The sequence below is a fragment of the Lissotriton vulgaris genome, chromosome 2_1, assembly GCF_964263255.1.
Source record: "Lissotriton vulgaris chromosome 2_1, aLisVul1.2, whole genome shotgun sequence".
Lineage (NCBI taxonomy): Eukaryota > Metazoa > Chordata > Amphibia > Caudata > Salamandridae > Lissotriton > Lissotriton vulgaris.
In genome coordinates, this window is record NC_141687.1 from 1,954,100,417 (window position 1) to 1,954,123,863 (window position 23,447).

At 49.4% G+C, this 23,447-nt stretch overlaps 1 protein-coding gene across 3 annotated transcripts in view; it reads left to right on the forward strand.

Annotated features, from left to right (window-relative positions):
* Positions 1 to 23,447, forward strand: part of POLG (DNA polymerase gamma, catalytic subunit) — a 796,646-nt gene that overhangs the window by 582,926 nt on the left and 190,273 nt on the right. For all 3 annotated transcript variants that reach the window (XM_086958137.1, XM_086958139.1, XM_086958138.1), the window contains exon 19: positions 9,213 to 9,335. In XM_086958137.1, the coding sequence (XP_086814263.1) occupies positions 9,213 to 9,335 (123 nt within the window). The remainder of the gene's footprint in view (positions 1 to 9,212; positions 9,336 to 23,447) is intronic.

Sequence of the window (23,447 nt, forward strand, 5' to 3'; positions counted from 1 at the left end):
GCTGTCAATTGTCGCCACTCTATCTCCATGCATGAAGGCAGAGCATTGAAAGGTTTGGGTGGGAACCTGCTGCTGTGATAGATGCCCGGCTTGAAAAGGCAACCTGATCGGAGCACCGTTGGCCATGTTCAACAGCGTGGGATATCAAACTTTCACAGCCCAGTCCAGAGCCACAAGGATGACTTGGGTTCGGTCATTCCTGATATTCTTGAGAACTCTGGGCAGGAGTGGTATGGGCGAAAATGTGTACAGGAGGTCTGAGCTCTACTAGAGATGAAAAGCGTCTTCGAGCGAGAGCTGCCTTGGAAACTCCAGCGCGCAGAACTGCTGAAATTAAGCGTTCTTGGCAGTGGCGAACAGATCTAACCAAGGCTCTCCCCACTGCCTAAAGAGACCTTAGATGGAGATCCCATTCGTGATTCCCTGGGCATCTGCGGCTGAGTTTGTCCACCCTGGCATTTATAGAGCCCACCAGGTATTGAACGACCAAGGATATGCCCTGCAATTCCAGCCACATCCGGAGACATAGGGCCTCTTGACAAAGGGATATGACTCCACCGCCCTGTCAGTTGCAGTACCACATGGCGGTGGTGTTGTCTGTGCCAGCCGGATTGCCTGGAGCTCCAGTAGGTGGATGTGGTGCCCGGTTATGCCAGAAACCAGAGGCCTCTGATCTCCACCTCTCCCACATTGCTGCCACATCCCAGGAGTGATGCATCTGTCACTATTGTCAGATGTAGTTGGAGAAAGTTGAGCGGTCTGCCGCTGACCTAATTGCAGTTAGTTAACCACTGCAGATCTTTTGCAGTTCCCTTCGAGATCTGGACCATGTCAGAGCGATTTCCCTTATGCTGCGCCCACTGGAACTTCAGGTCCCACTGCAGAACCCGCATATGCCAGCGGGCATATGTCACAAGCATGATGCAGACGGCCATGAGGCCCAGAAGCCTCAGAGTCAGTCTTACCAAAACCCAGGATAGAGGCTGAAACATTGGTATTGTAGCCTTAATATCCTATCTTGGGCTTGTAGTGTAGTTCCTAGTTTCCCACTAGGCCCTGCGCATTGGAATAACATAAACAGTAGTATCGACGTGGAACTGCTTATATTCCAGGCCTCCACTGACTATGCTAAACTTAATTGGGTTGTGTTACCAAGTAGCTCAGAGGTCACTGGAAACTTTCTTCTCTGCATAGGAAGTGATCAGCTTCCTTGGCACAGACAAGAAGGGATTCAGCTTTCCAACAACCGTGCAACATGACAACTTTGCTCCTCAGATCAAGAGTCGATCTCTAGGGTCGTGTGAAACAATAGACATAGATTTCACTCAGTCAGTCTAGTGCAGTTTACTTTCACGGTATGTAGAGAATAGAGAGACGGGCGTTTATCAATAAAGGGTTAACATTTATTGAACAGTCTTTCTTCTCATACAAGAGAAATGTATTGCCACAATTGCAATAACTGTTATTATAAAAAGTACGTACAGTAAGATAAGAATAGCGAAATAGAACTGTAAAAGCATTGATATGGTTTCTTAGCCATACAATGGTTTAAAAGTAATAAAACATTTATACAGTCATATATACATTAGGCTAACATACTCAACTGGTGCTTCTAACTAAGCCTACCCCTGTGTGCCTGACCTAAGCCTAACACGTGAGAAGGGGAGTAAGTAAGTAGCTTAAGTTAAGTTGGTTTTGCCAAGGTTTGTTTCAAGAATTCTCGTCTAAGGGTTTAGTCAACACCATACCTCTGAATAGAATGATGGAGGATTGGTATCTCCTTCAGGGGTCTCTCTCGATATCCCAGTCACCTGCGAGGGTAAACTGGAAGCGCCGGGACTGGATTTCTCTGCACGAGAAAGGCAGCGGCTTCTCTCAGCGCGTCGAGGAAGGAGGGGTGACAGCGTCCGCGGGCAGCTGGGCTGGATGTCTTCGCAGAGGACGGCTGCACGGCTCCTCAAGCGTACTGCACCATAGGTCGCGCTGTAGCGGCGATAATGGTAATCAGTAGCTTCACCACCACAGGATAGCAGGCTGCAGCGACAGAGTGCTAGTTTTTACCAACACGGGGTCATGCAGGCAGCTGGCATCAGCAACATGTTCGCTCATTGCTTAAGGCAACGTTGGTAATATTTATACCTGACAGGTGCCGGGTTTGACGCAAGTTTGCTGGACATAAGACGTCAATTAAAGATGTCACTAGGAAGTGATAGTTATCAGTTGCTCATTAGAGTTCCATTACTAATCAAAACATAGCAAGCGGGGATTTCCAGGTTTGCTAAGTTTTTATCTTGTTGAAGAACTCGGAGTGTTATCTAGGAATATCAGATAGTGACTACTGCTCTGTCATTGCACTAATTGGTCGCAAAGGAAGTAGCAGAGAGTCATGCTGGAATGTGGCTCTGTGGCTCTGCTCGTGTGAGGCCAGAGATGACTTTACAGAAAATCGTACTTGAACGGTTATGCCAATATAGGGAAGAAGGGGCTTTATAGCCGAATAGGGGCATAAGGTCACAGTATCGATCAGGAACCTAGATAAGCACATGACAGGCTCGGCGTTCGGGAGGATAAGCCCAGAACTGCACTGTGTCCAGAACAGCTCAGATGAAAGGAAGCTTTTGAGGGGGAGTTGCATGTGATTTTGGCATGTTGACAGTGAACGCCAGTGATTGCAGGAGGTCTGCCATAGTCTGGAGGTGGGAGACAACTGCCCAGGGCAAGCCCGCCTTTAACAGCCAGTCATCTAGCTAAGGGAACACTGCTACCCCTGATCTCCATAGATGAGCTACAACCACCGCCTTCCCCTTGGTGAACACCCGAGGGGCGATGGTAAGGCCAAAAGGGAGCATGGAGAATTGAAAATACTTTTGTCTATGAACCGCAGGTAACGCCTCTGGGCATGCAATACATGTATTCTTCCCGCCACCCTTTCCCCACGACTCCAACTTTGTTTGTGAATTGGCAATTGCCCTCCACCGATCTTGATCTGTCAAATCCACTCTTTCCTGTCCGGAATGTATCTGACCCTCAGCTCAATGGTCATTTCACCCGTGCTAATGCTCCAACCTTGTTATCCAGAGATCAAGGAACACCACTAGTCCCAATTGATCAACTCCTTCCCCAGGAAACACTCTTTATCACCTTGGACCCTAAGGGCTTACAGCAAGGCCCCCTTTCTCTGTGAGCTTTCCCAGCACACCCTTTACACCATTCAGACTTGGTTACATGCCATCGAGGAGATATCTCTCCAGCTGCACCTCCTCACTACTGAACTACATGACCTGAAAGCCCTCTGAAAGGATCTTCTCCCTGCGATCAGCTCCTTCCTCACCTCAGCAAACCTGCCCAGAGCCTCCCCTAGTGTGAGTGAACACATGGACCAGTTTTTAGCCCCCGTCTCGCAAACCATTCCCTTTGGCAACAGGCCCTCCCGCCCCAGAAGATGTGAGACCTACCTGGCACCCAATGATCTCATTGACCTTCACAACTCTTACTCCACTAGGTCCAATTCCAACATGATCCCGCCGAGCCAAATACAAACCATCCATGCTAACCCATACAGAGAACCTCCACACAATCTTCGAGTCATCAATAAAGACAACCTCAAGAAAGTGAACGTCATCCAGTCTCCTTCCCACACTACTCCACCACGACTTGAATGTGTACTACTCAATTGTAGGTCAGCCAGTAACCACGCCTCCGACATCTTCGACCTCATCCAACACAATGATCTAGACATTATCATCCTCACTGAAACCTGGCTAAATCCTGACTCCACTCCTATCCTAGACCTACTAGTACCTCCTACTCACAACATAATTAGGCTAGACAGAGCTCGGAAGTTGGGGGGTGGCTTAGCATGTATTCATTGGAACACACTCTTGATTTTTCACTTGGAGTTCTCTTCGCCCTCCGCCTGTGAATACCTTTGTCTCAGCATCTCAAGTAATAACCTAGGGGTCTGCAAACTTCACACTTTCTATCACCCCCCGGGAGAAAAACTCCCCTTCATCGAGCACCTAATGGAAGTCATCTCTGGCACAGTCGACTCCGCCGTGTCCCAAATCTTCCTTAGTGACTTCAACCTTCACTGGTCTGACCCTAATGACCATGCAGTAACTTGCCATAAAGCATTTCTGAATGAGCATGAGCTGATTCAGCACTGTGACCAACCCACTCACATTAAAGGAGAAACTCTAGACCTCATAATCTCGAAAGGGCAGTCCATCACATTGGATACCAATACCCCTTGCGATTGGTCCGACCACCACTGCATCTTCTTTTACATTAACAGGATTAGCAGTTTTGGTTAGGAAGGCTCAACCAATGAAATCAAAGATCTGGAAAAGGGACCTCAGATCAATAAACGCAGTTGAACTAGCAGCCCACTGTAAATCTGCCCTCTCCTCTCCCAAGCTAACTTGACTGAGGTTCAGTTACTCACTGACTCCCACAAATCGACCATCTCCAACATCATGGACAACATCGCACCTCTCCAAAAAAAAAATGCTTCAATAAAAATATCCAAACCATGATACAACGTCAACTTAAACACGGAGCGCTGCAACCTTAGGGCAGTTGAACATTCCTGGAGAGCCAGACCCTCCTTGGTACAGATAAAACTCCTTAGAGATGTTAGAAGCTGCTACAGCAAACAAATCAAGAGCGCTAAGGCAGACTATTTGACCCCATCTTGATCAACCTGCAAACCGCCCCAAGAAACTTTTTGAGTTGGTCAAACAGCATTCTGTGGTAGGCCCAAACCACTCTGACTCCTGAGGCAGCCCCCTTTCCTGTGATGATCTTGCTGCTTTCTTCACTGAGAAATCAAGACTCATCACCATTGAACTCGCCTCTAAGAAGGCTCTACTGCCATCCCTCGGGTCCGCACCACTCCTTGACCTTTCAGAAAAGTGCAAACCTATCAGACTGAACACTAAGAACAATGCGTCATGGGGCACCCTTACCCCATTCAGTGAAAAAAACATCAACAAGATTCTTCAGGACATCAATCCATCTAACCACTTCAGTGACCCACTGCCACCGGCCATCTTCAAAGAAATCAAGAATGTACTCATCCCCACCTGAACAAGGATCGTAAATGCTTCTCTATCACAAGGCACGATCCCGGAGTGCCTAAAAGCAGCTCAAGTGTCACCTATACTAAAAAAAACTAACACCGATAAATCTGACCTCAACAATTTTCACCCCATCTCCAACATCACCACTCTAGCCAAACTACTTGAAAATTGTGTACAATCCCAACTCTGTGCTCACATAGAGAAGTTCCAACTCCTAGACCAACATCAAGCTGGTTTTCAGAAGGGGCACATTACTGAATCTGCTCTCACGCACGTTATGGATGACATCTTAAAAATGCTGGACCAAAATGATTCCTGCCTCCTAATCCTCCTTGACCTTTCAACCGCATTCGACACGGTGAATCACGACGATCTCCTATCCATTTTGAAGAACAGAATGGGTTTCTCGGGTCGGGTGCTACAATGGTTCTCGTCCTTTCTTCACCACAGATCACAAAGAATAAAGGCAAACCACTTCCTCTCCCAGCCCTCTACATTACTCATGGGTGTCCCACAAGGGCCTGCCCTGTCTCTTATCCTCTTCAACCTTTTCTTGGAACCACTAGCAAACTCTCTTAATTCCACGACCATTCTCTTCCATATGTACGCGGACAACACACAACTGTATTTGAAAATCTCCTCACTGGACAACATCTCACTCAACAGTACCCTAAATGCTACGCAAAATTGGTTAACGGAGAACCTTCTACTGCTCAACACCTCTAAAACGGAATTCCTTTTCATCTCCTCCGAACCACATCCCCAAGCTATACCTTTGGCTGAATCACCTCACTGCCTTCATCTGGACCCCTCTCATCATAGACTCAGCCAAATCTCCTGGAATCACCCTGGACAAGCACCTGAATATGAAAAATCATATCAGCTATGTGTGTAAGGGAGCTAACCACTTGATGAGGACACTTAGAAATATCAAGCCATTCCTTCCACAAAAGGACTTCAAGCAGGTGGTATAAGCACTGGTCCTGCTGAGGCTAGACTACGGCAGCGCTACGCTCTTTGGCCTTCCCAAATACACTCTGGCTCATTAAGGGCATCACTGAACGATGCAGCTAGACTGGTCACAGGTACCAAACAAAATGAGCAAATATCCCCAATCCTTAAATCTCTTTAATGGTTGCCATACAAAGCTTGAATTCAGCTAAAGATTGCTGTTCTGACGCACAAAGCCCTACATTTCTAAACTCCTAGGTACTTAGCGCAAAATATTGAACTGTCCTGTCGGGGGGGGGGGAGCCTCAAGAAGCGCCATCACTCTCCTCTTGAAACCACCCATCCTTAGAAAAAAGAAAACCTGTCTCCGAGCCTTCTCTGGTGCTGCCCCAAGGATATGGAACTCTCTCCCACCAGAAGTACGCAGAATCTCTTCAACGACTCCTTTCAAACTGGAAGCCAAAAGATTCCTAATGAAGAAATATTTACGTTAATTTGGCCGAGGATCAACTGCTCAAAATCATTTATCCTACATCCATTGTACCTTCATGAGATGCTGCTCTTCTGTACTGCATTGTGTGCCCCCACCCCACCCCCCTTGTAGCCTGCTATTTTCCTGCTTATTGAATCTCTCTCGTTCATTCATTTGTCTGGGAATCATGCGATTATTCATGTTGTATTCCTACTTGTTGTCGATATTGGATCTATGCTCTTCTTTTCCGCATGGTTTGCCCCTTTGGAGCTTACTATATAGCTGTCTTTAGCAACACTCTCCCTGATTCATTTGTCTAGGAATTATGCGATTATTCCTGCTTTGTATTCTTACTTGATGCTCAATATTGGATTTATGTCCTTCCTTCCATTCTTTGTAAAGCGCTCTGATATCCTTCGGGATCTTGTCTATATAAATTAATAAATACGAAATATGCGTCCTGCAAGTCCACGCTACCAACCAGTCTCCCTCCCGAGGCAAGGGCAGCAGAACTTGAGCTAACATGAGCATTTTGAATTTCTCCATTATTAGGAAGAAATTTAAAGGATGCAGGTCTAGGATAGGACGAAGGCTGCCGTCCTTTTTGGGCACTGTAAAATAGTAAGAATAACAACCACGATCTACTTCTGGCATCTGTACCCTCTCTATGGCTCCGTTGGCCAAGAGAGTCGCCACTGCCTGCTGAGTAAGGATAGATGGTCCTCCGTCAGCGTGTCACAAGTAGGTGGGATGGGTGGAGAGATAGTCACAAAGGGGAGGGCGTAGCCCCTTCGGACAATATGGAGAACCCAGCAGTCTGATGTTGTTAACCTCCAGTGGTACAGGTGATGGTGTTTCCTGCCTGCAACTGGTTGCCCATGATGGTTGGAGGGCAACCTATAGAAGTGTGCGGCTGCTGAGGGGCTGATGGACTGTCCGGACCTCTGGCTGCCTGACCCACAAGGTCTGGTGTTAATATGTCCACGCAGATGCTGAGGAGCTTGCATGCCATGGCCTCTAAGCTGGTATAGACGTGGCTGGAAGTCCCTTCCGTAGCCATGATATGAGTGAAAGGAGGACTTGTGTTGGCAGAGGTGCCAAGCACCTGGCTGTAGCTATGCTATCCTTGAAGCGTTCCAGCGATGAGTCCGCCTTGTCTACGAAGAGACAGGAGCCTTCAAAGTGCATGTCCATAAGCGAAGCTTCAATAGCCCCTGAAAAGTAAGTCGTCCTCAGTCAGGCATGGCGCCATAAGGCCACCAATGAAGAAACTGATCTGCTTAGCAAGTTGGTTGTGTCCAGCCCACATCTGATTGTGAACTAGGCTGCATCTCTTCCATCTGCCATAGCGTGGGAGAGTATGGCCTGGGCTTCCTCCTGGACACTGGGCAGCACCTGTGCAACCGAATCCAACAGTGTATGGGAGTAATAGCCCAAAAGCCATGCAGTGTTCACAGACCGCAGTGCCATGCTGGTGTAAGAAAACATTTTTTTTCCTAAGGTGTCCAGCCTCTTGGATTGCCTATCCAGTGGTGTGCAAGGGAATGTGCCAGGATTTACACAGAATGTGGATGCTTGGACCAACAAGCTCTCCTGGGTAGGGTGTTGTGTGAGGAAATTGGGGTCCCCTGGGGGTAGGGTGATGGCATCAGGCAATTGGCATGGGAGCCCCTGCGCCGGGCTTGGACCAGGTCCCAAGCAGAATGTCTGTAAGGTCTTCATTAAATGGAAGAAGCAGATCTGAGGGGGTACCTCCCGGCTGATCACCTCTGTCAAGACATTAGTCTTGACTACTACTGAAGGCAGGCTGAGGTTCAGGACTTTGCCCACCCTTCTCACCACCAAGGCGAAAGAGGCTCCCTCCTCTATAGCCACGGTAAGAGGAGAGATCATGCCAGTATCTGGGAAAGTGACTTGTCCTCTGGTGTCCGCCAATTCCTCACACCTGTCTATGTTGGGCCCTAGGAGCTGGTATTCTTCAGGGTCCAGTGACCCCTTCCCTCCCAATCTTCCCCAGGTCCTAGCCTGTAGGAATAGGGCTTGCACCTAAAGTGACAAGGAGCTTGAGGGACCGCTCCCTCAAGGCTTTGGGGTGCATAAAACACCAGTCGGCACAGGTCTTCCCATCATGGTCATGGTCAAGACACCAGAAGCAAAGAAGATTCGGATCTATCTCCGACATCTGTTGCTGCTTGAAGCCAGCTTTCCTAGTGGACATCCCTGCAACACCAGGAGAAAGATCTTTAAAACACAGACAAAAAGTAAGAAAAGGTCAGGTAAAATGATTCGGGGTACCTCTCTCTGAATCTGTGCTGACTGGGGCAGAAAGGAAATAACGGATATAAGCTCACTGGTGCGATGCCTATAAAGGCACCACACACATCACCTCCGGCACGGACAATGCCACGCAGAGCCAAACAAAGCCACCTATCATGGCGCAGGGGCTCTGCTCCCCAAGACTGTCTTTGGATTTAGTCTGACACCTAGGGATAATTCTAAGGTAAGGAATCTGCAGCTGAAGTCTTTATCAGATAACATGATCTCAGTCTCATACTATGTCCTATGCTGCAGTATGTGCGTGCCATCAAAAAACTTTTGTTAGAAATGCAAGTTTACAGTGCAGGTAAACTTTAGATCACACCAAGTCTGATGACAATATTTGATATGCAATGTTTTTCTGTTTATTTTACATATCTTGCAATGCTTAGATACATTCTGTCGAACGAAGGTGAGTGGCTTGCAGAGGAAATGGGGATACCTTTGGAGAAGGCAGAAGATGACTCGGTTTCGTTGCAGGATGTTAGGAAGATCCAGAGAGAGGCTGCCAAACGGTAAGAGGAAATCAGCTATACATCAAAGCTACAATGAAACCTAGCAGAGATTGCTTATTTTCCTCATACAAAGTTCAGCTTCTCAATGGTTCAATCAGTCTTTCATCTTTCTTTCAAATAAGCTTTATTTCGGTTTTTGAGTTTAAAACCATAAAAGCAGCAAAAAGAAATACATACATGTATATAAAAATCAACAGTTCATTGCAATATTGAGAAAAGACCGGATATTAAAAACAAAAGTAAAACCAATCAAGTGCAAATTAAGAACGCATGGTAAGCAGAAACCCCTTTCACCAGGTGTTATAGTTCGATACCCTTGGGCCAGGGTAAAAATCAAACAAGTCCCAGATAGAAATAGGGCCATCTCCAATTTTGGGCTGGGAAAATCTTAAAAATGGGACAATGTTCCTATGTTTGAATTTAATTAGTATCAGGTCTCCCGGAATGTCTTTGGGCATCCCTAGCCATCTCACCCTCCTGACGCTCAGGATTCCGCCATCTAGTTCGGGTGGTAGCGGTCTATTGTTCTTGAGCCAAAAGATGGCTTTATTCAGCAGGTCCTGGCTTGTTTCACGTTTATCCTGACTAAGTTCGGGGACCCCGGAGAGAACAGTCACGTAGGGGGCGGCTTCAGGGGGTAAGTTCATTTGGTGTCTTCTTTCTTGAGGGGGCCTCGAGGCTTTGCGTGGGAGGCGGGTGGGCTTAGGAGTAACTTTCCTGCCGCTTTGAATGGATGTGCTAAGAGAGGGATCTTTCCTGAGTTCGATGGACACGGGGTTTACAAGATTAGGAGAGAACGTAGGGCGAGAGAGAGTAACAGTATTTACAGGTAAAGGTGCAATCCTTTGTACTATTTTTTCGACATCAGACAACCTGTTTCCCAGATCTGTAATTTTTGAGAGCAGGGGTGTTAAGGCCACATTCAACAGTCGCTCAATATGGGCCAATAGGGTCGAATGGAGGGGGGAAACAGAGTCATTTGAGGTGGTCCCCGCTTTGGATGGCGTTAATACGCTTGGGTTGACGAGGGAATAAGAGGGGCTACAGCACATACGGGTGGCATTTGGTGGAGTACCCTCGTTTTTCCTTTTGCTGATTGGTTTCTGAAACAGTGTATCAGATTGAGGCGGGAATATTTCAAGGGTCTGTGGGGTGCAGTTTGTGAGAAGCATATCTCTGTCCATTGTAGGGGAAGTAAGAATATCGGGGACATAGTTTGTGCCACACAGGGCATTAAGTTCGTCCCAGACAGACATGGTGGTTGATTTACAAAAGGGGGTCCCAGGCGTCAATAGGCAAATCACAACGCAAAAGAAAAACAAAAGAGTAGAATGTCTCTATACCTCGTCCTTTTGATAGGGCCAAGTGGGGTGGCCCATCCCGTCCTCCTCAGGTCCTCTGAGGGCTTAGCCCGCGCGCGGTCCCGCGACGCGGGGGCTCGCGCTGGCCTTAAGCGCACCTCCGGGGGCGGGTCTGTAACCAGGATGCGCGCCTTCCTGGGCGCAGGGGGTGCAGGGAATTGTAGTTCCCGATCTACCGGCTCGCCGCGGTGATCGGGATACAGGCAGGCTTCAATGTCCGGTGGCAGGAAGAAAGCAGCGCTCGGGCTGCTGCACACAGCAATCCCCCAGTTGACCTCCCTGGTCTGTGTTTGTGAAGGGTCCCCCGCTCCCCCGGGGCTCGCGCTGGCCTTAAGCGCACCTCCGGGGGCGGGTCTGTAACCAGGATGCGCGCCTTCCTGGGCGCAGGGGGTGCAGGGAATTGTAGTTCCCGATCTACCGGCTCGCCGCGGTGATCGGGATACAGGCAGGCTTCAATGTCCGGTGGCAGGAAGAAAGCAGCGCTCGGGCTGCTGCACACAGCAATCCCCCAGTTGACCTCCCTGGTCTGTGTTTGTGAAGGGTCATATCCATTCCCTCCGCCTTAAACAAAACATTTAAGAGTGAAACAATATAAGTTATACACAAATGATAGCATGTGACAGAGAACACTCAGCTATTTTGAAAAGCAGTACAAATCACACAATGTTAGCTCCAGGTGTGGGGGCACTTAAAAAAAATTCTCCCGGACAACATTGAAGGGTATAGTATCGTGAACACTCTTTAAAGGCGGGGGCGTACATTTTGATGAAATGTTTATAGCAGTGGTTCCCAATCTGTACGCCGTGGCCGCCTGGTGTGCTATCAAAACTATCCAGGAGATCCGCGCACCAAGCACTTTAATGCATTTAATGTTAAAGGGTTTGTTGGCTTCAGTTAAACTAATTACACTTGAATGTGTGATGTTAATGATTTGTTAGTGACATGACTAAAGTTGGAAACGTAGTGCTTAATTGATGGCATGTCATGGGAGATGACCTCCATATTTCACTGGATCCCCACGTTCCAACACTCCTAGAGTAAGCGGAAGACGCCTTATTTATTTTGCTAGACTTGTGGATAGTTTAGTTTTTTTCCAAATGCATTATAAACCATTGCAAGTTATCAGGAAAGTAAAGTTGTCCTGTCTCTCAAATGCACTATGTGTTATTAGGTATTGACATATGTACTTGAACCATCGGTACTGCCAGTACACATTTCTTCCAGTACACACACAGTTCTAGACTGGCCTGCTATCTCCATGAGCACAGTGAATTAAAACACCATGTACAGCATAATGCCAACATTTGGAAGCAAGAAAGAGGGACGTTTAAAAAAATGTACTCAGAGCAATTTGTTTGGCTTGCATTCAATTAGAGGCAATTTTAGGGAAGAGACCGCTAACAGGAAGAGGTATTTTGTTTAAAAAATCATGAGTCACCCTGCTGAGAAGGGTGTTTTGGAACGTATGGCATGGTTAGAAATGGAAGCACATGGAAATATTCTTCAAGCGCAGAAACACGTTATTGGCAAAGAAGTGTAACTAGGAATATTTCATTAGAGGCGCCGCCTTAGAAATACGAAACACCCAGCTAATATGATTAGAATACCTTCATTCGCTTCTTCCCAATTATTTTCAGTGAGAAAAATAGAAGTACTCCCGAGGCCGGGCTTACAACCCCCTTCCTCCCCCCCCCCCCGACATAAAAAAATAACATAGTGGGGAGCCACGGCCAACGGGTAATAGGTAAAAGGTGGCCGCGGATCGAAAAAGTTAAGGAACCACTGGTGTTTATAGAGTTCACAGACTTATTCTACCATACTTGGCTGGCAACAGTTCTGAACTCATTTTCTATTGAGTGACTTTCAGGACATAATTTGGTCTTTCTACCAGAAAAGGAAAAGTAACTTTTTTTTCCATAGTATTATATAGCGCGAACTTGACCCAAAGGCATCAGGTATCGGAGTGCTTTACATGAGCACCAGTTGTGTTTCACAAGGATACATTTATTTTTGTTAGGCATGGGGCGATTAAGTGATTTGCCTAGAATCAGAGGATGTTGAGCGTCACTGCTGAGACTCAAACCTGGTTCCCCAGTTTTCCAATTGACCCTCCTAGCCGTTAGGCCACATCCTCTCCTCTTCGGTAACGATCTTCTTGGTGGATACTCTATATAGCTGCAGATTCTTCACCTTTTGTATAATCCGGCTGCAATAATGTCTGTATCCCTGGTATTGATTTTTGGTCATGGATGAACACGGATCATGCATAAGCGACATGACCTAGGCCTGTCGCATGGTAATGCACTGTTGTTAGACTGGGAGGGGTGAACCAAGCACTACCCTCGTAAGGAGACGTCTTGCCCTTACCAGAAGTTAAGTAACACAAGCGTGGTGGTAGTAGCATACACGTCAAGTGTTTGTTAGTGATCAGACCTTTTTACCTTATTTGTCACAGAGTGATGCCTACAGGCCCACTCCTATACAGGTCCGCTGTTGTGTACTTGACTCGCCATTTGCCTACATGGTGAGTGTGTACCTCCTGACTGTGTGTGATACTTGCATGTGCCTGCTGGGATGTATGTGTGCATGTGCCTAGTACATAACATTGAGGCTTGTGGGTTCCATGTTTGAAAGCCATGGTATGGAAAGGCTAGTGGAGGTGAGGACTGCAACCCCAAGACAGGAGATCTGAATTGCAGACATTCCTTGGGGCTGTGCATGGAACACTCAAACTGGAGAAGTGGAGCAGACCATCTTATGTGCGCATCAAAGATTTCTTTGATTGAAGGAAGTTTTACTGATCAGTAGGGACTGGGCTTATTGTCAGGGAGATGGTGGGTCTGATAAAGTTGGCACCTCAGGACCAAGGAATCATGAAGTAGGGGAGAGCTCCAACAGACTGTGCCTTTGATGTAGGACAGGGCAGAGAAGAGGGCCCTTCAGTGTCGATACCCACAACAGGAATATCAAAGTACCAGACACTAAATCACATCTGTATCTGGATTTGGACTATAAAGGTGGGAGAATGAGTCCCACAAGTAGTCCAACAGCACTGTTCTGTAGCCGTGCTCAGCTGGAGATAAGATCACCAAGGCTTCTAATTGCTGGAACCAGGACTGTAGCCAAGGTGTGCTGGTCTCCCTGCTGGGTAAGGGGCTATCACCCAGGAAGTCAAGACTGCTTGACCTGAGCCTGGAGCACCAGTGTTCTGTTTGCCTACCAAGAGCAACAAATCCTTTGAGGAGGAGCAGAGCATCTGAAGAGAGCAAGGCCAGGCTGGGGTCCTGCTGAATGGATCAAGAAGTGTGAGGCCCCTGGTCCAGTTGGGACCATTCAAAATTACGGGCTGTCCTCCCACTCTTGCGGAAGATAGGGCTGTCAACCTGAGATAGGAAACCCGTGTGTGACAGGTGCCACCAGTGAAACTAGTGCAGTCACAGGTGTGGGTGCTAAAGTCAGTGATCACACTGTTTCAGGAGGGGGCCACCATAAAGCTAGGTTCTGTAATAGGGGATCTCTGTGTATAGTCATAATCTTGTGAATAGTCCCGCCCATGTGCGTGGACCCCGGAGCAATCGAAATAGTCTCTTAAGTTGTCTTCTTCTGCAATCCTGCATAGACATTAAAGAGAAAATCAAAGACAAATAATGCAGCCTAAAACTACAAGGCTACATTGGCTACATCTCGAAGTGAAAAAGATAGCCAAATAATATTACATTTTACACACTTTGTAAAGTTTCACACCTAGAGAAACTCCCCTTCACAAAAATCCTTTGTCATGATAGAGAGGAAGGGTTGGACAGAAAAGCCCCACAGGCTTCCATTATGTGTCTGGAAAAGGGATACCGTGCCTTTAAGGAACTCTCCAGAGACCCTCGGTATCCCAGGATGCACAGCTAAAGGCCTTTTACTTTCAGTTCTTTTTTCCGGCTCCTGCTAGCAGGACCCTGGAGCATTGAGCTCTACCTTTTTGGTTATATCCTCAATTTTTGGATCTTTTCCAGTGTTTTGAGTGTTTCACTCGACGTCTGGGATCTTCCTCTTCCAGTTGCTGTCTTTTTTGACCAGTTTTCCCACCTCTATTTTGTCGAAATGCCAGCTTTATTCGACAAGTGCCCTGAGTGTGGTAGAAAGAAGGCAAAATCTGACCCCCTCAGAGTGTGCATACTCTGTCTCCCTTCTACCCATGTCCCTGACTCCTGTGATATCTGTCACTCTTTCTCCCGGAGGACCCTGCGTGACAGGGAGAAGATTCGTCTCCAAGGCCTGGAGCAGAGGAGACATCAAGAACCAGGTGAGATTTCTGGGCATGGAGGGACTCTGTCATCTTCCTCTGCCCGTGCTTCGGCCTCTGGGGGGCTCCCCAGTCAAGAGCAGGCCCGGAAAAGGCACTGTTCCCGGTTGACATCGATGGCTTCGACGTTGAGAGGTATGACTACCGTCTGCTCCCGTTGACCCAGGGCTCTGGGTCGAAGCGACGTCGAGGGGTAGGACGTCGAGACCTCGGACGAGGTCGACGTCGAGGACGTCACTGGCGTCGACACACCATCGACGTCAAGATGAGTCCCGAAGAGGCAGTCGCTCGCCGTTGAGGCGACACCGCCATTCACCTTCAATGTCGACACGAAGATCGACGTCGAGGAGAGAAAGATTGACGTCAAGGCCACGACACTCGACGTCAAGGAGTTTGTCGACGTCAGGAAGAACGACGTCGTGAAGAGAGACGTCAAAGAGGTCGACATCGGGGAGGGAAAAGTCGATGTCGAAGAGGAAGTCGAGGCCCAGAACGGTGTCTAGTGCCTCTGTGGTCAGCGTCTCATCGTCATCATCATCATCATCATCGGCGAGTCACCGGTCGCGGCGGCGCTGGCACTCGCGCTCAGTGAGGTCCGCCTCCAGAGCGTCCTCCCCGTGGCCTGCTCATAAGAAGAAGAGAGTTCTTAGGTCACCGGACTCTGATTATTCCGGGACCTACTCGCCCTCAAGACCCAGGACGCCTATGCCTCCTCCTCTTCCGCAACTTCCTCCTCCACCAACTCCGCCTCCTCCTCCTCCTCCTTCACCTTCACCACCTCCTCCTCCTCCACCACCGCCTCCTCCTCCACCACCGCCTCCTCCTCCACCACCACCTCAGCCTCCACAACCGAAACCTTTGGTTCCGGCTCAGCCTCTTCCGTTTCCGCAGCCTCCTGGGTCGGTGGTTCCTGCAAAGCCAAGGTCAAGATCCAGAGGGAGGCATCACTCTCGGAGTGAGCGTAAATCTTCGACGAGGTCACGTCATCGTTGGCGGAGGGAAAGGTCACGGTCCAGGTACACTGACTCGTCCAGTGACAGGAGATATTCTCCCACTTTGTCTGACTCTCCTCCTACGACAGTGTCGCCAGTGGATGACATTGTGACGTTCCAGGATGTGCTGTTGAGGGGGGCAACGAAGTTGGGGATCACATGGACTGTGCCCACCCCTTCCACTTCTGTGATTTTTTAAACTTTGCAGCCCAGGAACCTATCTCGTCCGTTGCTGCCTTTGGTGCCAGGAATGGAGGAACCGGCCATGGAGCTGTTTCTGACACCGGCCTCGGTGAAGTCGGCTCCATCTAGACTTCAAAAGAAGTACAGGCCCCCGTATTCGGATCCTGTGTTCTTAAGAGCAGATCCTGTGCCAGATTCTGTCATTGTGTCAGCGGCCAAGAAGCAGCATTCCACCTCCCCTTCGTCTACGGTCCCTCCAGACAAGGAGAGCCGTCAAATGGATTCGGCAGGAAGAAAAGTCTGCAGTACAGCTGCCACTTCGATGAAAGCGGCAAGTTCATCAGCGCTTTTGGGTCGATATGACCGCTTCGTGTGGGAGTCCCTGCCGCAATTCATTGAGCTCCTCCCGAGGGACAGGAGAGAAGACTTCCAGGAGATCTTGAATGAGGGCATGATGGTCAAAAATCAGGTCATTAGTTCGGCGGCGGATGCCTCTCTCCTGGCTGCGCATGGGTACTGCCATGGCATTAACTTGAGACGACATTCCTGGTTGCGCCTTACCCCTCTGAAGCCTGTGGCGCAACAGCGGATTGCTAACTTGCCTTTTTCGGGATCTAGCCTCTTCGGGGCTCATGCGGACGAGGAGATGGCCCGCATGAAGGCGGAAGTGGAAACTCTAAAGGCTGTAGGTTTGGAGAAACCAAAGGACCAGCGAAAGTCCTTCCCTCCCTTCCAGAGGCGTTACTCTTCCCAGAGATTTCAGCGGGGGCAAGGTCGCCAAGCTGGCCAACAGCAGCAGCAACAACAGCAATATCAGGGACAACCCTTCCAGAAACGTCAGAGGGGCAGAGGCGGTCAGCAGGCCTCCTTGATGAATAAGGGCCCGGCCGGGTCTAAGCCCTGAGGAGTTAACTTCCCCCTCGTCCGGTACCCGCTCCGGTGGGGGGACGCATACAGAATTACTTGGCAGAGTGGAGAAAAATTACTCAGGACAAGTGGGTGCTGAATGTTGGTGCAATGGATACAGTCTTCGTTTTGTCAGCCCTTCTCCAGCTATTCAACGGTTCGTTCGCACTACCACCTGCGCGAACTTCAAGCGGAGGCCGATACCCTGTTAAGAAAAAGGGCGATAGAAGACGTTCCTCTGTCTCAAAGGGGAAAGGGTCTATACTCAATGTTCTTTCTGGTACTCAAAAAGGACAAAAAAGAGTTCAGGCCCATTCTGGATTTGCGACAAGCAAACAAATGGATTTGCAGGGAGAAATTTTGCATTCTGTCCTTGCACCAGATTTATCCTCAGCTGCAACGAGGATACTGGCTTTGCGCAATAGATCTGCAGGGTGCGTACTTTCATGTGCTCATTGTACAGAAACACAGGAAGTTCCTGCACTTCCTGGTCGGCACCAATCACTATCAGTACACCGTACTACCGTTTGGTCTGAAGTCTGCACCCAGTTTCTTTTTCAAAATGCATGTCGGTGGTGGCGGCGCACCTGAGAAAGAACAAGGTGTTTGTCTACCCGTACCTGGACGACTGGTTGATCAAAGCCTCCACTTTCCAGGAAGCACAATTGCATTTCAACAGGACGGCCGTACTGTTGAATCAGCTGGGTTTGCATATCAACATGTCCAAGTCCGTCCCGACTCCGGTTCAGTGCCTGCAGTACTTGGGAACCTCCATCAATACTCTCAGAGCAAGCGTGTCTCCTTCGGAGGAGCGACTCTTATAGATCCTTCGGAAGGCTCAGGCTCTAATGTTCGTTCCATCAACGACAGTGAGGACGGTGTCTTCTCTTCTGGGGTCGATGGCCTCTTGCATCCTTCTCACACCACATGCATGCCTTCACATGAGACCGCTGCTGGAATGTCTGGAGGATCAATGGGACCAGAAACGAGGGAGCTGGAAAGACAGGATCCACCTCTCTCAACACGCTTAACAGTCCCTGAGATGGTGGTATTCAGCAGAGAATCTCCTCAAGGTGGTTCCGTTCCACAAGGACATTCCCATACAGACTATTGTGACGAATGCTTCTCTCCACGGCTGGGAGCGCATTCAGACCATCTATGGATCCAAGAAAGGTGGTCCCAGATGGAATCCACATACCACATCAACTTTCTGGAACTCAGAGCTGTTCATTTGGCACTGAAAGCCTTTCATTCGTCCTTCCAGACCAACTCCTTGCTTGTACAGATGGACAATATGACCACAATGTATTTCCTCAACAAGCAGGAGGGGTTGGGATTGCGCACACTGTCCCAAGAAGCGCAGGCGATCTGGCACTGGCTGCTAGCCAGAGGACTGACGATAACGGCTACCCATCTACCAAGTGTGCAGAATGCTCAGGTGGACACACTCAGCAGGTTGGTCAAGGAAAACCACGAGTGGTCCTAAACGACGAGGTACTAGGAAACATCTTTGGAAGATGCGGCTCTCCAGACATAGATCTGTTCGCCACCGCTGAAAACAGAAAATGACGAGACTTCGCCTCCAGGTTTTACCAACCGGGAACTCTGGGGAATGCGCTATGGATCAGCTGGTCAAACAGCTTTCTGTACGCTTTTCCGCCCATTCCCCTGATTCCGGCAGTACCCATCAAGCTGTCACAATCCAGAGCACGAATGATCTGCATTGCTCCGGAGTGGCCTCGACAGTGGTGGTTCACGGACTTGCTCCACCGGTCTCTCCAACCCCACCTGTGGCTTCCATGTCGGCCAGACCTTCTAACGAAGTTCGGGGGGCAGATGGTGCACCCCAACTTCTCATCGTTGAGTTTGGCGGCATGGCTCCTGAGATGGTACAGTATGGACACTTGAACTTGCCTGACAACTGCATGGAAATACTCAAGGAGGCTAAGAGACCTTCTACCAGGACTTCCTATGCCTACAAGTGGAAAAGGTTCTGCATCTGGTGCGCGTCCAGGAACGCTGATCCTACCTCCTGCAAGGAAGATGTCATCCTTCCATATCTCTTGCATTTGGCTCAATCTGGCCTTAATTTCCATTGCATTAAGGTTCACGTCGCAGCATTAACTACGTATAGAAAATGCCCTTCACAAATATCCTTCTTCCAGATTCCTGTAATTAAAGATTTAAGTGAGTGAGATCCAGGCCTTGTGTTGCCAAGAGCCTTATACTTTGTTTCATGCTTCTAAGGTTGTCATGAGGACTCACCATAAGTTCCTGCCTAAAGTGAATTCTGATTTTCATGTCAATCAGACGATAACTTTGCCTATGTTTTTTCAACATCCTTCCTCTCCGGCGGAGAGATCTCTTCATTCCCTTGATGTAAGAAGGGTTTTGAAGTTCTACTTAGATAAGACCAAGGACATACGTAGGTCAGACCAATTGTTTGTCAATTATGGTTCGGTCAGGACTGGTCTTGCCACATCTAAACAGTCCATCTCTAGATGGATCGTGTCCTGTATCCAGTTATATTACCAAAAGGCTAACAAGACCGTAGGAGGTAAGCCTAAGGCTCATTCCACCAGGGGCAAAGCAGCTACAACAGCTTTGCAACGTAATGTTCCCATTGCAGATATCTGTAGGGCTGCCACTTGGAAGTTGGTCCATACCTTTGCCAAACACTACTCCCTGGACTCTGATGCCAGAGCAGACGCTCAGGTTGGGCAGGCTTCGTTGAGAAATCTGTTTGCACAGTAGTGGTTTTCTGTCTGGTTCCTCCACATCTGGTTTGGTTTGTTGGGATGGGCTTGCCATTCTATTCACAAGATTATGACTATACACAGAGATCCCCTACTACAGAAGGAGTAGTTTCTTACCTCTAACTCCAGTTCTGTAGTAGGGGTATCTCTGTTATAGTCATAAGCTCCCTCCCTCCTCCCCGGTGGATGGAATGATAATGTACTGAATGCTATAGGCCTAGCTTTATACACCTTCAAAAAGAACTGAAAGTAAAAGGCCTTTGGCTGTGCATCCTGGGATACCGAGGGTCTCTGGAGAGTTCCTTAAAGGCACGGTATCCCTTTTCCAGACACATAATGGCAGTCTATGGGGCTTGTCTGTCCAACCCTTCCTCTCTATCATGACAAAGGATTTTTGTGAAGGGGAGTTTTTCTACGTGTGAAACTTTACAAAGTGTTTAAAATTTAATATTATTTGGCTATCTTTTTCACTTCGAGATGAAGTGCTGGCCAATGTAGCCTTGTAGTTTTAGGCTGCATTATTTGTCTGTGATTTTCTCTTAAGTGGCTATGCAGGACTGCAGAAGAAGACAACTTAAGAGACTATTTCGATTGCTCCGGGGTCCACGCACATGGGCTGGACTATTCACAAGATTATGGCTATAACAGAGATACCCCTGCTACAGAACTGGAGTTACAGGTACGAAACGACTCCATCCTCACCTGTTTGTGCGCTGAAGCTGGCGACCCTCGTGTGCCAACGAAGGGGCCACCATGTGAATGTAAATGTAAATGTAAATGTATGGGCATTTATATAGCGCACTACTTACCCGGAGGGTCCCAAGGCGCTTCGACCGCTGCGAAACCCTTCCTGGCTTCCCTGAGAGACGGTCCCTTAATGGGTATCTCCAGGGTGAGACCAGGCATCCCCGGCGGTCTGGTGGGGCCGTTAGTGAAGATGAGGCAAGCTAATGCCCAGAGTTGCCGAGTGTGATCGCTGATCAGAGTGGGCACCGAGGCGAGAGAATTATCGAGTCCGCTGACCCTGGTCCAGAAACCTGCCGCGCCGGGAATCAAACCCTGGTCCCGGGCCGTCCTCTGCTCTCAGGTCTGCCGCCTCTAACCAGTGAGCCACACTACTTCACATGAAGCTAGGGCCATCAGCTATATGAGCTCAGAAGTCAGAGACCGCCCTGTATACCAGGGGAGCATCCTCTGTGGAGATGACGTTCTCCCCTGTGTAAAGCTGAAGTTGGCGATCCCTCCGGATCTCCGACCGACCCCTGCCCTCACCACGTCTTCAACAAGGCCGACGCTGTCATCGCACCCCACCTGCGGGACATCATCAACACCTCCTTCGACACCGCTACCTTCCCGGAGAGCTGGAAGCACGCCGAACTCAGCGCTCTACTCAAGAAGCCATCGGCTGACCCCACCGACCTCAAAAACTACCGCCCCATCTCGCTGCTCCCGTTTCCTGCAAAAGTCATCGAGAAGACCGTCAACAAGCAGCTGGCCGCCTTCCTCGAGACGAACGGATCCCTCGACCCCTCGCAGTCTGGCTTCCGGGCCAACCACAGCACCGAGACCGCCCTGATCGCAGTCACCGATGACATCCGAGCGCTGCTCGACAACGGAGAAACAGCGGCCCTCATCCTCCTCGACCTCTCCGCGGCCTTCGACACTGTCTGCCACCGTACTCTAGTACAACGCCTCAGCAACGTCGGAGTCCAGGAGAAGGCACTGGAGTGGATCATCTCCTTCCTCTTCGGAAGGACACAGAGAGTCCGCATCCCTCCGTTCAGATCTGAAGCCACCGAAGTCATCTGCGGCGTCCCTCAAGGCTCCTCGCTCAGTCCAACCCTCTTCAACATCTACATGAGCCCCCTCGCAGACATCGCACGCCAGCACAACCTCAACATCATCTCCTACGCCGACGACACCCAGCTGATCCTCTCCCTTACCAACGACCCCGCCACCGCCAGAGCCAACCTTCACGAAGGGATGAAAGAGGTAGCCGAATGGATGAAGAACAGCCGCCTGAAACTGAACTCAGATAAGACGGAAGTCCTCATCCTGGGATCCTCACCCGCCACTTGGGACGACTCCTGGTGGCCCCCCGCCCTAGGCAGCGCACCCAAACCAACAGACCACGCACGCAACCTGGGCTTCATCCTCTCCATGACCAGACAAGTCAACGCCGTCTCCTCGTCGTGCTTCAACATCCTGCGCATGCTACGTAAGATCTTCCGGTGGATCCCCACCGAGACCAGGAAGACGGTCACCCAGGCCCTCGTCACCAGCAGTCTGGACTACGGCAACACCCTCTACGCCGGAACCACCGCCAAACTCCAGAAGAGACTCCAGCGGATCCAGAACGCCTCAGCAAGACTCATCCTGGACATCCCCCGTCGCAGCCACATCTCCGGACACCTGAGAGACCTGCACTGGCTACCGGTCAACAAGAGAATCACCTTCCGTCTCCTCACCCACGCACACAAAGCCCTACACAGCCAAGGCCCAGGATACCTCAACAGCCGCCTCAACTTCTACGCTCCCAAACGCCAGCTTTGATCGACCAGCCACGCCCTCGCCGCCGTCCCCCGCATCCGAAGAGCCACCACAGGGGGACGGTCCTTCTCCTACCTCGCCGCCAAGACTAGGAACTCCCTCCCCACCCACCTCCGCCTGACCCAGGACCACCTCGCCTTCAGGAAGCAACTCAAGACCTGGATGTTCGAGCAGTAGCAGATCCCCCTCCCCCAGCGCCTTGAGACCCTCTGGGTAAGTAGTGCGCTATATAAATGCGATGATTGATTGATTGATTGTGTGCCAGGAGGTACCACAGTGAAGCTAGAGCTGTCGTTCTGGATGATTATGCCAAGGACACTGTGAAGAACACTTACTAATTACTGGACCTTGCACATTCAGTCACCCAGGCATTGGAAAATTGGAATACCCAATCGTCTGAGATGGGCCGCAGCCACCATCATCACCTTGGAGAAGACTTGAGGGGCTTATGTCAAGCCAAATGGGAGTGCTACAAACTTGTCATTGATGGGACCGACCACAAAACACAGGCACCTCTGCTGCGACTGTAGAATTGGAATGTGGATATACGCATCTTGCAAGTCAAATTACACAATCTAGTCTCCTGTTTCCAACACCACCAGGATCTGAGCTAGAGTCAGCATCTTGAACTTCTCCTTCCGGACGTAGAGACTCAGGACCCAGAAGTCTAGGATTGGACACAGACTTTTATCCTTGGGAAGAAAGAAGTACTGTGAATAGCATTATTGCCCCATCTCATGCTCTGATGTTAATTCCACCACTCCCTTCAGAAGGAGCATTACCACCTCTTTTTATAAGAAGGAAATATGTCTTTGGACACGAGGAGGTGACGAGGGGAAGGGAGGGAGGAGTTTCTAGGAAGGACCTACTGATCCAAAGTAATTGCATTCCAAGCTGATAGAAAGGAGTATACCTGGCCTCCCACAGACTCCAGGTGTGCTAGGAGAAACACACTAGGTGCGTTTTCCTAGTGGGAGGGCATGAGGAGGAGAAGGATGATGGCAATGCCTCTGGATCTACCTCTGTATTGTCTGACCAGAGAGTTTTGGGGCTGTTGTGCCTGTCACTCA